Genomic DNA, 16793 nt, shown 5'->3' with positions numbered 1-16793 from the left:
CACACACACACACAGAGGCAGACAGGACAGTTCAGTGGTTGGAGGGGGGGGACTCTCAACTCCTTCAGTATATTTATATATTCGGTATATTGCAAACCATTTTTTCTGGCTTCAGTTGCCTCACCTGGGAAATGTAGACCAGCACCCTTGCATTTATCCGGAGTGCAGATGGAACCAGGGGTGTTTGAAACTGCCCAGTCTGTGCAGGTGTGGGACAGCACGCACAAAAAGGAGCTGCCTCTGCTGTTCCTGTTACCCTACAATACGTAGGGTAGGGTGCCCTGCCCTACAGTACGGGTTTGCATACACATTAGAAGCCTTTTGTGTGCCTCTTGGTGGTGGCTGAGAGCTGGGATGGGAAGGTAAACAAACTGGACAGATCCCCGCACATCCCACACGGAGGGAAGGGGGAGCAGGAAGGCTAGGGAGGGCTTCGCGGAAGAGTGCCACAGTGCCGGGCGCCATGGGGTGGTTGTGCTTGCGGCACACCGGGTGGTTTGGGGGCCGTTCACGGCGGCCAGCCTGAGCACTGCGCTCTGTCCAGGTCCTGTGACCAGCGCCCGAAGTCCGCTTCTGTCCCGCGCCTTTCATGCCGTCCGCAAGACGGCTGACTCAGCCCACGCGGGTAAGTAGGAGCCCGAGGAAGGGAGCTGTCGGGGACCGGGGTCCGGCAGCAGCTGGAGGGGGTCGGGGGGCAGGCCTCGATAGGGGCGTGGCCTGTTGGAGGAGGTGTGGCCCGCCAGGTCCGATACTTAGGCTTGGGGCACAGCCAGGGAGAAGGCAAGGCAGATAAAAAACACGCTGGGGACTTGACTCAAGGGGGCGGGGCCTGCAGCACAGGCTGGCTTGGCCAAGGGCAGAAGTCCGCAGCTGTCTGTCATCTGAGCCTGGCGTGAGGGATTCCACCCGGGTCCTTCGGAGAATTTCTGGAGCCGGGAGCGTGGCTCATTTTCTGGCCCCCAGTGTGTGTGTGTTTGTAGAGCTGACCCCTGCCGCTTACAGCCCTACCTGAAGTTGAGAGAGGGAAGTCCTACCCTGAGGAAGGAGCTAGGAAGGCTGGGAGCCTATTTTGGAGGCAGCACCCGGGGAGACTGAGCTCTGCGACCTTGAACGTTGAGGGAATTTCTGTGCTTGAGGACAACTAAATGTATCTAGTCATCGAGGAGCACACGCGGAAGGTTGTGGCCATGGACATGGCTGTGCCCAAGAGGGTGAGGGCAGGAAGTGCGCCCAGGCATCTTGGGCAGCAACTGGCCATCCAGTCCCGCTTCAAAGAGGCTCCCTGCCCGACCACCCTGGTTGGAGTAGATCCTTCCTCTGCTCTCTAACATCTGGTGGTTTTACATTTAGTGTTCCTTGATTGTATCTTGAGTCTCCCCTGGGGTTGACCACCCCTACCTTCTCTTTTCCCAGTTTCTGGTGCCTAACTGTTCCTTACACTCTGGCAGCTTAGTAATTGCTGGATCACCCTCACTCCCACCACATAATGAGGGGCTGTGCATACCAGACCTTGTGCCCCGATATGGGAAGGGCACTAGGAGCATTTGCAACTCCTTAATTTCCATCCCTTTCAACTGCTGGAGATCGTGGGCTGGAAGGGGGTATCACTGACCACTGTACTGACCATTCACTATCGCTGTTGAGTGTGGTTGGGGTGGGCTGAGGCTCAAGGGTGTTGGCCTTACTCCACCCTGGCCCCTGTGTGATTCTGCTCCCACCAGTCTGGAGGGACCAGGGGCAAGGACACGCAGAGCTGGTATATCTGTGGCTTGGGCTGGCAGTGCTGGATGCCAATGAGCACATCTGTGTGCTGACCCAGACTGGCACATGGTGAGAAGTTCCCCATGAGCATGTGCCTTGGAGGGCCAGAAGGGTGCCGGGTCTGCCCACCTCACCCACCAACCTGCTCCTCTGTGGCAGTTTGGGGTCATCCCCGTGTGCTGCCTCCCGAGGCCCAGCCAACCTCCGGCCACACTAGCTACTTCCAGTGGGAAGATAAGTGTCCTGGATCTGCCTGTCCTCTTCTCCAGTATAGCTGCCTTGCACCCAGCTGCTCCACCTTCTCTGACCTGCCCTCCTCCAACTGGCACCTGGAAAGCACAGCTCAACAGATGTACCAGAGCCTGGCAGAGACCCTGCCCCCTGAGACACTGAGTGGCCTATCCCTTCTCCCTTGTGGTCCACCCTCCTAGCACAACCCACAGGCTGTGCACCTACCTTGTGCCAGGAGTGTGGAATGAATGCTTGCCAGCCAGGACAGGACAGACTGGGTGTGGTGAGGGGCACACAGAAGGGTGCTGGGGTCTGGGGAGGGGCCTGGACAGGCTGCCAGGGTGAGTGCCTGTCCCATATCTGCCTGTGGCAGTGTTGTATACCCACCATGTGCCTCTCTCCAGAAGGTGTTCTTTTTAAAGAAGTATTTTCTTTTGATTCTAGAGAGGGAAACATCGATCAGGTGCCTCTTGCATGCACCGCGACTAGGGAGCAAACCCGCAACCCAGGCATTTGCCCTAAGAATCAGACCCGTGACCTTTCAGTCTGCAGGACAATGCCCAACCAAGCCACACCAGCCTGGGCCACATGTTCTGTGGCCATGAGCAACCTGGAGTTTGTGGAGCCCTGCAATGTCCATGTGAGGGCCAAGCTGTCACAAGCCAATGTGCAGCCACTTCTTCCCTCTCAGTGGTGAGAGGGCTGGAGGGTAGTGGGGACCCAGGAGCAGCACTGCAGGGGCAGTCAGCCATGACTAGGCCAGGGTGACTAGACCTGGCTTAGACTGGGGTACCCTCGCCAGCTGAGGCTCCCATTGGTGGGGAGGAGGAGTTGCAGGCCTTGAACAGGGAGTAGTAGGCGGCCTGTAGGACTGATTCATGAGTGGCTGCCCTCAAGGTCCAGGGTGGGGCTGAGCAGAGCCAAGCTGCCTGGGGCTCTCAGACAAGGCCATAACAAGGACCTGTGGTTATTTCAGAAGAGGGGTGGGGATGACATGCCCACAGTACCATCCACTCTGGGAGAAGATCTCCTCTGCAACCCTTTCCTGGGAGTGTTGTGAGGCTGGTGTCCAGGGCCTTCCTGTGGGGCGGGCCAGGAGCATATGGCAAGGCCTGAGCCAGTTTGCCTTGGGAGGTCCTGTGCCCTCCCCAGGGGCTGCACTTCAGAGGTGACTGACTCAGCCAGCCAAGGGTTTGTGAGGACTCCCTGGCAGTCATTTAGACACAGAGGGAGGTGTCTGGGGAACCATCATTATTGGGCTGACTAGCAATGGGGAGAAGCTGCCAGCACCTGCCCAGTAGTTCCCCTCTGAGCTCCCATGGCACCCCCTATTCCAGCAAAGAGGAGCCTGTGAGCAAATTCACCAGGAAGGTGGCCCCAGATGAGGTCTGGAGGTGCTCTGCAGGGAGTGGGCGAGCTTGAAGCAGGCCGCTGAGCCACTGTAGCCACAATCCCAGGCCCTCCTGGTGCTGCAGTGGGTGAGAGGGCATCCTGACCACACCTTAATCAAAGTGAATCCTGCATGGACCTGCTGTGGGGTCAGGCAGCAGCATATTCCATCCCCACTCAACTGGCTGCCCAGCCTTGGAGAGTGGGCACTCTGGTACTTCCTGGTGGTGGACATGTGGGCCCCTCTCTGGGGTGCACTTGAGCCCTAAGACCTGAGTGGGAAACAGTCTAGCAAGGTACACAGGGCTTTGGAACTTTAAAGCCTTGAAAGGCCTTTTTCCAATGCTGGCAGAAGCTTTTAGAGAAGTGGTTTTCAGAGGGAGGTTCCTTTATTACAGTAGGGATGGGCTTAACAGGCAGAGCCCAGTCTCTTCTCTGCCTCCCCTCCCCACCCTGGTTAAGTGGGGATCCAGCAGTGAAGAACATAGGTTCTAGGCTCTGGAGGCCATAGCTTCCTCAAAATAAACACTGGTTCCAGGTGGAACTGCCAGGTGAAGTGGGCATTGCTTCCCCAGCATGTGGTATCATGGGCTCAGTGCCCCTTTCCTGCCAGTGTCCTTTGCTGCCAAGTGCAATAGGTTCTCCATGCTGGGCTGTAAGCTTGACCAGCCAGGCAGGTCTAGCCTATCCCTCCCTAGCTTCAGGAGTACCTCTAGAAATGGGGCAGAGGAACCCCATTTTTCCTCATGGGACTGGCTGAAACCTTCACACACACTTGGTCACCACAACCAGGATGAGCAAGGGCACTGCTCGTAGACATGGGCCTGTGGAGAGGTTCTGGTACCCTATGGAAACTCTGGCCTGCACTGGGGAGTCCAGGTGAGTGCAGGCTGGAAGTCACTTGCTGGCTGTGGGTCCTGAGTCTATCTCCAGATGGGTTCCAATCCATCGTCGCAGCTCACCTAGCATTTTAAGGGCGAACCCTGGGATCTCGAGGTCCTGGCACTGGCTACAGCGAGCACTGCTACCACCTGATGCTGAGGCCAGAGCTGGCCTTCTCCACTGTGTGGTAACTTGTGTGCAACAGGCGGTCAGTCCGCTCTGAGCCCTCACCGTGCAGCCAGTGCCCGTACAGCTCCCGGACCCCAGGCACATCCTCTGGCTCCTCCGTCCTGACCATGCTGTACAGCCTCTCAACGTGCTGGAGAAGCTCCTTGCTGGGCACCTCAGGGACCTTGAGCTGGCCTCCACCGTTCAAGCAACCTGTGGCAGAACAGGATGGGCGCGGGTACAGTCATGGGAAGGCTGTTCGCACACCAGGGGTCAGGGCCCCACTTATGCCCCTCCTGCCCTTCAGGATGCTGCCCGCAGCACTGGTCCCAGAAGGGGTTCCTGAACCCTCTGTGCAGAGTGGGCCTGCTATGAGTACCTGAGGGGCAGGCCATGACCTCCACATAATGGTAAGGGCAGCGCCCTCGCTTAAGCTTCTGCACCAGGTTCTGGATGTTGCGAAAGCCATAGGCTGCAGCGAAGTGCAGCAGGATGCGGCCCTCACTCTCCAGAGTCACCTCTTGGAAATCCTTGTTCCTGGAAAGCAGAGACAGGGCTCATTCCCACCCCAACAGATGCGGCTGCCAACGTTACCAGCTCCCGGTGGAGGACAGTGACAGAGGGAGGGCAGAAAACTTAGTTCCACAAGTTGGCAGGTGACCCACCCCCAGCCTCAGTTTCCTGATCTGTAGAATGGGAACCCCACTTCTCAAGGGTGGCTGTGCAGCATGGTGAGGTCAAAGCTCCCAACTCCCTCTGTGGGATAGGATGTCCCAATGGGACATCCTGTGCCAGGCACACCACCCTGCCACCATTAGCCTCCCAGGGCTCTGGGCTGTTGTGGTGTGGGCAGGGGACACTGACCTCCACAATGGGAAGACCGAGGCCCAGAGCACTGGCCCATTCAGGCGAGCTGGAGAGGAGGACCAGCTCCTATCCAGTGTCTCAGGATCTGCGCCAAAGCCCAGCTTACTGTCTTCCACCAAGCCCACATCAGCAAAGGGACTCAGGGCCAAGGCTGCCCTCAACTGCAGCCCTTCCCACTGACCTCAGGGGTCTGTAGGTAACCTTATCCACGTGGATTCCAAAGAGCTCTTGGGCTGCATGCCGGAACACGTGCTCCAGGTAGCCTCCGGAGCCCCCACCTCGATGGCTGGTGGGCTCCTGGGCAGACATGCTGCTGTGCCTGGTGAGGGGAGTAAGACCTCAGGTGGCAGCAGGGCGGCTACCTGCTGAGGCTTCCAGGGGACCTGTTTCTCATGGTTGAGTGGGAATGAGTCATGGACCCCTGGGAACTTTGTTGGTGTATCAGGAGGTGGGAGAGGACTGTCCCGCTCCATTGAGTCATTGAGTCAGTTGTATCTGGTGACCAGATTTATATCAAGTTGGGGCCAGAACTTATGGTGACAACCTCTGTGGACACCGCGACAGTCCCCCAGGACAGGTATGGGACCAACCAGAAGGAAGCCGTGGTGGGAAGAGGTAGGGAGGGGACATTGCCATTCACCACATTCCTGCTGCCTGCCAGGACACTTGCAACCCCCAATGTCAAGAGTGCCTGGACACCAGATGTAGGTTCATCCCTTCCACTACACAGGTAGTGACTTACAGACTGTCCAGAGGGGCTGGCTCCAGTTCTGATAATGAGACTCCTTCTTCTTCTAGCAGCTTAAAGACTTCTCCTATGATGGAACCACAGCAGATGCTCATCAGCTGGGATCTCAGTAAAAACATAGAACCTCAAAGAACACCCACACCATCTGCATTCCTAACAACCTGTAATTGGGCACTTGAGACTCAGATGTCCACTCCCAGGGTGGAGGATGAACCCCGCCACAGGGGTGAGGGAGACTCCATTTCTGAAGACCCTCGGGAGAGCTGCCGTGCTGCCCTGGGACCGCACCCGCCCTCACAATGACTTGGCAGACACACCTATTCCCAGGTGTTCCCACAGCAGTGTGCCCCTCACATCTGGGCACGTGCTCATACATGGAGACCTGCCTCAGATTCAGCTCTCCAGCATTTATATTTGTGTTGTTGTTTTTTTTTTTTTTTTTTTTTAAGCATTTGGAGAGTCTGTGAGGCTGTTTAGCTCAGAAACAGGGTAACCAATGTGAGCCAGAAGGGCTGACAAAACCACCTCCCCATCTCCTTACACAGACTATTTTATTTTTATTCTTTTTAAATATTTTATTTATTTACTTTTTAGAGAAGGGGATGGAGGCGGAAAGAGGTAGAAAAACATCAATGTGCAAGAGATACATTGATTAGTTGCTTCTCGAATGGCCCCAACTGGGAACCTGGCCTGCAACCCAGGCATGTGCCCTGACTGGGAATTGAACTGGCGACCTTTTGGTTCACAGGCCGGCACTCAATCCACTGAGCCACACCAGCCAGGGCACGCAAACTATTTTAGCACAAACACTAGTGGTGCTGAGAAACCCGTCTACTTCAGGTCCCTGAGACAAGACAGCTGCAAATGCCAACCAGGCTCTATGGAAGGGCCCCTGCCTCACACTAGGCCCAGAGCGCTCTGCACAGGGGATGGCAGCTCCAGCCAGAGCCTGTGCCCTGGGCTTGGGGACCACACATGGGCTCAGGTTGGCAGAACTCACACCTGTTGTGATGACACAATCCACGTCTCGCGTCTGGTATTCCTGGCTAAAAAAGTCAGGTCTGGACGCTTCCAGCTTTTTGTCATAGCAGGGCATCACAGTCACGTGGTAGATCTTGTCGGGGGTCACACGCTGCACAGAGAGATGTGGAAATGTGGAGTCACTGCCTGACCCCAGTATTAAGGGGTCCTTTTAGGGTGACACAGGTTGACATCACAGGAATGGCCTGAACACAGCCAGGGCGTGACCATGAGTCTGTGAATGGGTTCTTGGACACTGCAGGTATTGGCTCATCTTTCAAGACAATGACACTAAATCATTCATAGCTGGACTGTCCCTGTTACCTGCTGTTGGGCGAAGAAGTCCTTGATCAGGGAGCCCATGACCTGCTGTGGGGACCTGGCGGTGCTAATGTAGGGGATGATGGTGCTCCCATGGGTTTTCTCTGCATAGCAGATCCAGCCTGAAGCCGACATGAAACAAATGGGGGTGGCTCATAAGTCACCTCTCACTGTTGGCTGTGACATGACATTCTGGGGGTGGACCAACTTGTACAAGGAGTTCCATCCCATTAAAGAACACCCCCGGTCTGTTATTATTTTTAACATCCATGTGACTGCTGTCTTGGGGAACTGAACTGACTACAGGTGACTCTAAGAGCAGCTCCTTCTGCCAAAGAAACCATTCTATGCTGGCCGAGCCCTCTCACCTCCTCACTTGGCGCTCCCACTACCCGCACCCAGCTGACCTGGTGTCAGCAGTGTGAGCGTACCTGGGCAGGCGGAAGTCAGCACGGGCAAGGCCTGCTTGGAGTCGGCCTGTGAGCGGAACCGCTGAACAAACTCTCGCTGGCTCTCCAAGAGACTGAAGTTTCTCGAGAAGGCGGTATCGAACACATAGTGTGCCCCTGGAAGGCGAGCACCTCTCTGAGAACCATGGAGGCCGGCCAGAGCATGAGGTGCTGCTGACCGTGCCACCAGGGGCAGGGCTCTGCGCCTCAGCGGCCACATGAAACATGCAGTTCTAGTGTCACAGGACGAGCTAATGCCATGGACAGCCTGTGCTGCTGCCTGGGAGACTTGAGTGTGACCACTGGCTTCCCTCATTTGCCTAGGACGTCGGTCTGCACCGGGTGCGCCCCACACCCTCCCTGCCCCTAGCATACATATTCAATCTGAGCCAGTCCCAGCATGGACCTGAGAAATGTGCCTTGATAATGATAACTCAGAAACAAGACAAAAAGTAGGTGAATCTGAGTCCTGGGAGAGTACAAAATCAGGATTCAGGTGGCTTTTTCTTTAACAGTACTGCTTCCAAACATCAAGCAAAAACTTTAAGCTGAAGTCAAACTCAAAATAGAGTTTCTGACATGTTTAAGTTCAGTGATTTGGAGGCGTGAAGAGCCCGCCCTACCCTGCCGCCAATGCCTCCATGTTCTAACCCGCAGCGTTCACCCAAGGTTCTCACCTACCTAGTTTCTTAAAGAATGCAGTTAACTTCCTGGCAGTGTCTGTAGGATTCAACTGAAATCTCACACCCAGTGATGCTCTGGACTGGGGTGAGATTGAAATGACAACCAGCCTCTGCTGACCAGGCGCCGATGTCTGCAAAGCAAAGGACACACTGCTCACTTTGTGAATTTTATACAGACTCCCAGTGAGCCAGAACTGGCAAGAGCAGCCCTACTCCATCAGGGCGTGTCATTTATACGTACACAGGACCCAAAGTTTAGGGTCCAACACTTCACTGTCGAAATCCCACGGACTAGACTTAAAAAATGTGGGGGCAGGGGTCACTGGAGATGCAGGACAAACAGCACCAGGGGAGGAGCTGCCCTTGACAGCACGAGTGAAGGATGCTGGGGCCGATGTCGGGTTACGGTGGAGTCTTGAAGACTGCCTGCCACTTACCTTGTTGGCATCTAGAATCTTCCGCAGCTCCTCATGGCTCTGCTGAGTGATGAGCACCGTCTCTGCTGAGGTGACACAGCCACTGCATGCCAGGCAGTCATCGAGTGAGATTTTGGCCTTCTCTAGCTTCCGTGTTCCTCCGTCCTGGAAGCACGAGAATCTGGTAAGCAAAGGGCCCCTCTGCACGAGGGAACAGAGCTCTCAGGATATCGGGACCTACAGGAAACCTTGCTTCTCTTACAACACCAACAACCAATGTGGTAGTTGGCTGGCTTTATGTGCTACTGAATTATTACGTTATTTATCGTAGAAGTACTTATACACATTCTAGATTTAAATAGCACCATCAAATTCTGACTTTGGTACAAACTCAGCTGGAAGCCTGCGACCTTCCACAGAGACGCTGGAGGAATTGGTGGTCCCCAGGTTGTATTCCTGGGGCTGTGAGGACAGAAAAATGCCAAAGGCCAGGCTCTGAAAGGGGAAGAGAAAGGCAAGGGAGAGGAGGAAGGAAGGACAGAGCGCAGAGGGAGGAGACAGTGTAACCCATGTCCATGGGCTTTAATGTCCCAGAGCCAGCACCTGGAGTCAGGAGGAAGACAATGGACAGCAAAGTCAGACTTTGCCAAGCAGATACAGAACTTCATGTTTGAGTCAAGCCTCCGGTCTGAAACACAGTGACTCTTCTCAGGTGTAGATGATCCCAGCTGAGCCCCTTCACTCCTGCAAAAGCAGGAATGGTTTGAACCAAGGCCAGGTGAGCTACAGGGGCTGGAAATGTGATCAGAGGCCTGAGGAAACTAAAGTTCCTAGCCAAGCTCCCTAGGTCAGCGCTTTTCACAAAGCCACACAATTTGAGCTGATGAGCTCCCCAGTTTCCCTCCAAATTAAGCACTGCTGCTCTAGACAGCGGGGCACACTGGCACCCTTGCCTCAATTAGGTCCCTTCATTCGTGGGACCCCTCCCAAGGTGTCTTTTCCCTAAAAAGGACCCAGTCCTCCGTGTTGTGACAGGCTTGAGTGGGAATCCTGAAGTGCTCCTGACTCACCCTCCTGCACCAAGTGAATAGCCTGCTTTCTCCCTGTAAAGCCTTGATCCACACTGTCTGCCCCTACCAGCAGTCACCCTGGAAGGGGTTCCTGGGCCAGGTGCTCCTGGTGCCTAGAGTCCATGGGATGGCACAAATGTGCTTGAAAGTCCAAATGGTAGCTAGGTGGGGTGAATTTTAACAGCATTACATCAGGATTTTGTCATTGCTAATTATACAGGAAGTAGGTGTTCACTAAAAACAAGGTGTCTGAACTGGAAAATCTTATGTAATTAGAACTCAGAGACAGAGAGAGGGGAAGACAGAAACCACCATCTCTGCAAAAAGAACCTCTGCAGAAGAAATCAAGCTCCATGTTCAGCTTCTATGTTTCTGGTCCCTCTCGTACCTATTCTCTCAGGCTTCCTGGAACTCAGTGAATTTGACCTGTGAAGAAGGACTGGCAGATGTGGAAGATCTCATGGGCCCTGCACTCCTGACTGGATGGAGCAGTGAAATGCCTTTCAGATCATCTGAGCTAGAACCTACCTGACTGACTTGGACGTAACTCCCGTCATCTTCGATGTGGATCTTGGCCGTGCCACCTCCCAGCCTCTTGTCTATCTTCACGGGCTTGATGCACTCCTATACCAGGAAGAGACCCCAAACCAGGCCTGAGTGGGCAGAGTATCCTAAAGAAGAGGGGTGGCCTGCTCACACACTGGGCACATATTCTAATACTCTGCTGGCACAGACGATCACTCTGCAGGTCAGAGGCAGATGAAGACTGGTACTGCCCTGATCCACGTGGCTCAGTTTGCAGTTGGTTGGTGGCGCCCCGCAAACCAAAATGTCTTAGGTTCAATTGCTGATCAGGGCACATGCCGCACTTATGGGTTCATCTCCAGTAGGGGTGCGTATGAGAGGCAACCAATCGATGTTTCTCTCTTACACTGACGTTTCTCTTCCTCTCTTTCTCTCTCCTTTCTCCCCCTCTCTAAAATCAATAAGCATGTCTTCAGGTGAGGATTAAAAAAGAGAGAGAAAAAAAAAAAAGGTGCTAACTGGGCCTGCTTGGTAATCTGTCAGCAGACACCTGTCAACTTTGACCTTTACCCTTCTCAGTGTAAACAGGAGGCAGGGTCACCCCCGAGAGAGCCAGTGGCCAGTATTACATTGACTACTGAGAGGAAGCCTAGGAGTTGGCAAGAATGCTTTGCTTGGTCATCACCTCCCTGCCTACTGCCCCAGAAAAAGTTCATTTCTCTCCTCACCATCCTGTCTGCCTCATCATCACTAGGAAACCTCGTTAACCATGGCCTTCATAAACATATCCAGCCCCAGAAAGGGCGGGCAGGAGGCCTGTCCGAGCTCATTTCTGCTCAGGGGTGTTCCCCTCCCCCCACTTTCTGGGACTCAACTATGACCCTCGCAGCCCTGGGCTGCACAGCTGGAGGCAACTGATAAGAAGTTGCCTGTCTCCTTCAGGGGCAAGCTCTGTGCTCCAGAAGGGCAACAACGCCAGTGACCACACACCCTGACATTTACGGGGCAGTCACGTGCGAGATTCCAGTGAACCAGCTTCCCTGCTCTGGCAACTGGGGTGGGACGTCTCGCCCGTTTACACAGAAAAAGCTGGCTCAGTGAAGCTAGGTAGGGTCTTCACAACCCCAATCTTGAGCCCACCACTCCCCAGCTGATGACTCTGGTGGCAACTGCCTGGCACCCTTCTGCTTCCGTATACTCATCTATGAAGGGGACACCGCACTCCCCTAGCCCGGTTGTCCTGAGGGCAACATAACTAGCTCCTACTTGTCTCACTGGGCTGTGCGGGATGGCAAGCCTCCGAACCCAAACCCGCGGACCTGGCCTAGGGCATAGTAACCCGATGGGGGCACCGCCCTCCCTGGCTTCAGTTTCCCAGTCGGTAGGAAGCCGGCCAGAGTGCCGGAAGCCCTGGGGACACAGGCCGGGGTCCCTAGGTTCCGATTCCATTTCTCACGGGGAGAAACTGAGACGGGAGGGGACTACCACTTCCCCCAAATCCCCGCGCATGTGCGCCGCCCACCCAGGCCGCCCCACCTGAGACGGCCCGATGAAGTCATCCAGATCCGTCAGCTGCAGCGCCCCGCTGAAGGGCGACGCCATGGCGGCCACACTACTGCCCAGCACTGAGTACAGGAGTCGCCAAACAGAGAAAAACGACTGAGTAGTTCCGCCACGCTGCCGGAAAGCGGCCCCACACGGAGCGCATGCGCGCCTGGACCCAGTCTTGCTGCGGAGCCGACTTCCTACCCTGCACTTTCCCAGTTTATGGGGCACGGGCTGAGGGGCCTCGAGGACAAGAATGACTTCTCCCTCACTCAGGCAGTAATCCCCTGCCTGCCAGGTGTGCGGCCACAGGGTCCCCACCCTGGGAACTCGTGGCGGCACGCCTCTGGTGTGCTTGCTCTCACATATTACTGCAGTCCGAGAGCCCAGAAGGGCACCTGGCACACAAGGGTGCCAGTTAATTGAAGAAAATGAGAGTGACAGAGATAGGGAGCAGTTCCTCACAACTCTGGCTCACGGAGCTCCTCTGATGGCTTCCACACCGTCTTCTGTTATTTTTGGAGACCAGCCTGATAAAACTATTTCCCTGCAAGATTTTAAAACCCGAAACAGCTGCTGTAGGGCTAAATTCTTAAATGGCTCATTAAACGATTTAAGTACAGTTATACATTTAATTAACACTATTTGTTAAGGCTTTTCAGAAAACGCAGTGGTCCAGTCTGGCCAGTCCCTGGGCCCAGCCCTCTCGGTTCCCTGACAGGTTCAGCCCCAGAGTATTGGTGGTATTCCGAAATTTCTGAGGGGCCAGCCCAGCATGGACTCCTGCTCTTCTTGGGGTTCTTGCCCTGATGACACTACCTGGTGACTCCTGCACCTGCCTATGGGTTTACCACATGGTCCAGGGACCTGAGACCACCTGTTGGTGTGACCTCTTCAAGCCCTGCAGGCACTCCTCTTGGCTCCCAGGACAGAACTTTTCCCAGCAAGCGTCCCAGGTAGGCTTCCAATCCGCACCCATCTCCCTGTCCTGGCTCTACCTCAGCAAGGTCTGAGATGTGATTCCTGAAATCTGAACAGTCCCGCTAATTATTATAACTAGCGAAACACAAGATAAACTTAGTTTCACCCAAATGCCCCAGAGTAGGTTTGCAAAAAATTTGTGACAGTAACAAGTGCCGTTGGGATTGAGGCAGGATAAGGATCAGTTAGGCTGGTGTGATGGAAAAGATTTATAGTGGAGGGGGCTTCGGCTTTGGCTAGGGGGCGAAGGATGGTCTCCATTTGAGGGTAGGGAGATAGTTCCCCCAACACGGGAGGGGTGGAGTTTGACACCTAGGTATGCAGAATAGGTTTCAATATTTAAATGGGCAAATTGTTTAATATGTGAATTGATATCTCAGTAAAACTATTTTAAAAACGAGGGGGCTAGAGACTGCTACTCAACATGGCTGCCCCAAGGTGGCCCCAAGAGGCCAGGCAGTAAGTACATCCTGGTCTGCCCAGGCTTGAACCATTGCTCCTGCTGTCCCCGGAGGAGGGCCTGGGTGACTGTGTCCCTAGAGATCCTCAGGCTCTAGTGCCAACGTTATGCTGCACCTCTGGTGCGCCTGCTCTCACATTTTGCAAATTGTTTCATCATCATCATTAGCGAGTATTTACCGTGTACTTCTTCCCATGTGCAATACCAGAGTTTGCACACGTGTTGTGCGGACGGAACTCAAGGGCCGGCTGAGGATGCGTGGAGGGGCCACGGCTCCTGTGGCCAGGCCAGCTGGCCTGTGCAGCTGCTGTGATGCAGCCACTGCGCGTGCATGCCCATGTACCTGAGCTGGAACAAGTGCAGAACTTGGCCTCTGCTCTGGACGTGCCCACAGGTCTGCACAAAGCCAACCAGCTGACCATTGGGAGGGCGTAGGTGTGGTTTTCACCCAGCACATAAAGCTGTCTGTCCCCCACTGCAGGCCGGTGTCGGGTTCAGGTGTCAGATTCACCCTCCAAGGGATTGACCCTGTGTTAGTGTCCTGGAGCTGCTATAACAAAGGACCGCAAACTGGGGATGGCGGGAGTGGGGGGGGGGGGCATTGAAACAACAGAAATTTATTCTCTCAGTTTTATGGGCCAAAAGTCTGAAATCAAGGTGTGGGCAGATTTGTGCCCCCTCCAAGGGCTCCAGGGAAGGATCCTTCTGCTGTGTCCAGCTTCTGGAGGCTCCAGGTAGTCCTGGGCTTGGGGAGTATCACTCTAGCCTCTGCCTTCATGGTCACAAAGCTCCTGTGTGTATTCTCCCATCTCTCTTTAAAAAAAATATTTTTTAAATGTGTATACTAATTTGTTTTTAAGGAAAGATTATTTATTTATTTATTTTTAGAGAGGGGAAGGGAGGGCGAAAGAGAGGGAGAGAAACATCAATGTGTGGTTGCCTCTCGTGCGCCCCCAACTGGGGACCTGGCCTGAAACCCAGGCATGTGACCTGACTGGGAATCAAACTGGTTGACCCTTTGGCTTGCAGGCCAGTGTAACCTCCCATCTCTTATAAGGAGATTCATCACCGGATTTAGGGCCCTAATCCAGGATGACCTCATCGAGAGATTCTTAACTTAATTACATCTATAAAAACCTTTTTTTCTAAATAAGTTCCCATTCATAGGTTCTGGTTGGGCATATCATTTGAGGGGCCACATTAGGCCCACCACAGCCACATGTCTAGGTTTTTATGGGATCCTCAGGGGTTGGAGGACAGCTACCTAATGGGATGCACCTTACCAGGCTGTAGCCACTTCCCAGGTGGGCTGGGCCAGCCCTTGGGGGACTGGTGGGATGGAGGGGACAGCCCAAGCCACACCAGCAGGCTCCCCCATGGGCTGGGCTAGCAGCCGTCTTTCTGGGGCAGCTAGCCTGTGTAAAATGACCCAGGGTGGGGACAAGTAAAAGGTATTTTTGTTTTCCAAAATAAGTTTAAATTTTCCCTAAACATGTGATTTCAAAACATTGATTGCATTCTCCAGTGTTACTTTGTTGTGGGTAAAGGCTCCCAAAGAAATTGGAGGGGTGGGGTTTGTTCCTCTCCTGCTCTGCATGGCTGAAGTGTAGGAAGAGAGACGTGCATCCAGGGTGAGGCCCACAGGATCCACCAAGATGCCCCTCCATCAGGCACAAGTTGGGAAAGGGCGGCCAGGGACCATGGGAGAGGGGCCTTCCTTCTGCTGCCCCTAGCACTGCAGGATCAGCTGCTGAGAGCGGCCCATATTGAGTTTGGGAGCCCATGAACTGCCAGGTGGGAGGAGTGGGGAGGGGGCTGGATCCATGAGCGTCTGCCTGTGAGGCCACAGTCCCAGGGAACAGAGGACTGGTTTCCCAGGGGCCTGGCTCAGGCAACCCTCTGAGTGCAGGGCTGGCCCCCTACCCAACTAAGTGGCTCTTGCCTTTCAAACCCACCTCCATGCTTTTCATAAGCCAGGGACTATATAGTTTGTTAGTGTGGGTGGCCAACTAGGGGGTATCCTTATGATAAGGGGGTCCTCATGCTCAGGCCTTAGGTGCAGGAAGGAGAGGTGAGAAAGCCCCCCGCCCCCTGCGTGTGTGAGTCCCTGTACCTGTCACTCTCAGAATCGGAGATAGAAGGAGACTTTCATAGGAAGACACGCACCGGTGACGATTTGTCCCAAGCCAAGCCACCACCACCCACCCCCTCGCCCCCAGCTTTACAAGAAAGATTTGCATCCTAGACAGTGTTTCATTTGGGGAATTACAGAGGGCAATGAGAACATCATTAGCACCGTAATCAACACACAGCACCTTCCCACTGGGGCCACCACATCTTGTCAACAGGTGTGATAGGGGCAATAGCCCTGGGAGGCCTGACACAGAGCGCAATTAGCAGCTAATGAGGAGGCTAGCACCAGGCCGGGAGTTGGGAGAGAAGGAGGGTCATGGCCCTTCAGTGGCCCTTCAGCGGTCCTCCTTCTGCTCCCGCCCAGGAAAGGGTTATAGGAAGCATCAGGAAGAACAGGTCATGGAGAGGGCCTCATTGTGTGATGGGGATGGTCAAGCTCTTTGGGAAAACAGGTGCACTGTGCACCTGTCCACAGGTGTGTGAGTTTGGCTCTGCCCCAGCCCCTTGAGGCCCAAGCAGGGGACACAGAGACTGAGGCTGTCCTGCCTCCAATGCTCCAGCTTGGTCGGAAACTCTGTCCCGCAGAGGTTTCAGGACCATGGCGGAGAAACAAATTTATCCAGGACACTGTATTTTGTCTGGAGAGATGGGAGGTGGCCAATCTCTCTAGGGGAGAAGAGCTCAGAACTTCCATCTCCTGTGCCTTTTATTGAGGGGGATTCAGGAGATACAAGGTCAAGATTTATGAATCATCAATAAGCTTTCTAATGCTCGGGTCACAGTTGATAGTTACTGATTACAGATATCAGTATGAAGAACACAGTGACCAGTCTGTGTCAGAGTCTATTAAACATCGTGACGCCACACTGGCATTAGGTGCAAGGCTTCATACATTTTTTACTACAGATTGTTTGTAGTTAACGAAGGGATAAGAAAAGCAGAGCAAGCTGTAAAGCATAATATGCATTCTTTAAATCCAGTTCCCATGGGAACCCTCTGAGTGGCCTTCGGTCCTGCCTGCCCCTCATCCTTCTGGTTTTCCATTGAGACTTAAAGGCCTCCCAGTGGGGGGGCCTGGTTCACGGCTTGGGCTACAATTCCTGAAACCACAAGGAGCGATCCCTCACAAGAGACCACAACTCTG

At 54.3% G+C, this 16793-nt stretch overlaps 2 protein-coding genes across 3 annotated transcripts; one reads left to right on the top strand and one right to left on the bottom strand.

Annotated features, from left to right (window-relative positions):
- The first annotated feature begins 168 nt into the window (after positions 1 to 168).
- On the top strand, positions 169 to 3427 carry HAGHL (hydroxyacylglutathione hydrolase like). Its single transcript, XM_090279377.1, is given in 10 exon segments — positions 169 to 266; positions 558 to 625; positions 1003 to 1210; positions 1574 to 1648; positions 1729 to 1815; positions 1817 to 1873; positions 2051 to 2154; positions 2502 to 2659; positions 3330 to 3372; positions 3375 to 3427. Coding segments are annotated over 10 exon segments (951 nt in total).
- Positions 3428 to 3751: 324 nt separating this feature from the next.
- CIAO3 (cytosolic iron-sulfur assembly component 3) lies at positions 3752 to 12218 on the bottom strand. Of its 2 annotated transcripts, none has more exons than XM_090277345.1 (11): positions 12067 to 12218; positions 10534 to 10629; positions 8957 to 9136; positions 8518 to 8650; positions 7819 to 7953; positions 7391 to 7509; positions 7049 to 7178; positions 6041 to 6113; positions 5480 to 5617; positions 4811 to 4968; positions 3752 to 4644 (listed from the first exon to the last, which is right to left on the bottom strand). In XM_090277345.1, exons 1-11 carry the CDS (start codon positions 12130 to 12132, stop codon positions 4406 to 4408), a joined length of 1467 nt encoding a protein of 488 aa, XP_090133471.1. In that variant the 5' UTR covers positions 12133 to 12218; the 3' UTR covers positions 3752 to 4405. The 2 variants fall into 2 exon arrangements, with proteins under 2 accessions (XP_090133471.1, XP_090133472.1); XM_090277346.1 differs by having other exon boundaries at positions 8957 to 9100.
- Positions 12219 to 16793: the final 4575 nt, after the last annotated feature.

The sequence above is a fragment of the Furipterus horrens genome, unplaced genomic scaffold (assembly GCF_987537825.1).
Source record: "Furipterus horrens unplaced genomic scaffold, mFurHor1.1.pri manual_scaffold_5, whole genome shotgun sequence".
In the NCBI taxonomy this organism is placed as follows: Eukaryota; Metazoa; Chordata; class Mammalia; order Chiroptera; family Furipteridae; genus Furipterus; species Furipterus horrens.
This window is presented reverse-complemented; position numbering and strand designations above follow the sequence as displayed.

Bases quoted from the DNA above. Each gene is read 5' to 3' on its own strand.
- CIAO3 (XM_090277345.1), bottom strand. From the start codon at position 12,132: ATGGCGTCGCCCTTCAGCGGGGCGCTGCAGCTGACGGATCTGGATGAC. The intron at 7,954-8,517 runs GTAGGTGAGAAC...CTCGCCTTCCAG, and splicing joins TGCATTCTTTAAGAAACTAG to GGGCACACTATGTGTTCGAT. The intron at 4,969-5,479 runs GTCAGTGGGAAG...TCTGCTTTCCAG, and splicing joins GTTACCTACAGACCCCTGAG to GAACAAGGATTTCCAAGAGG.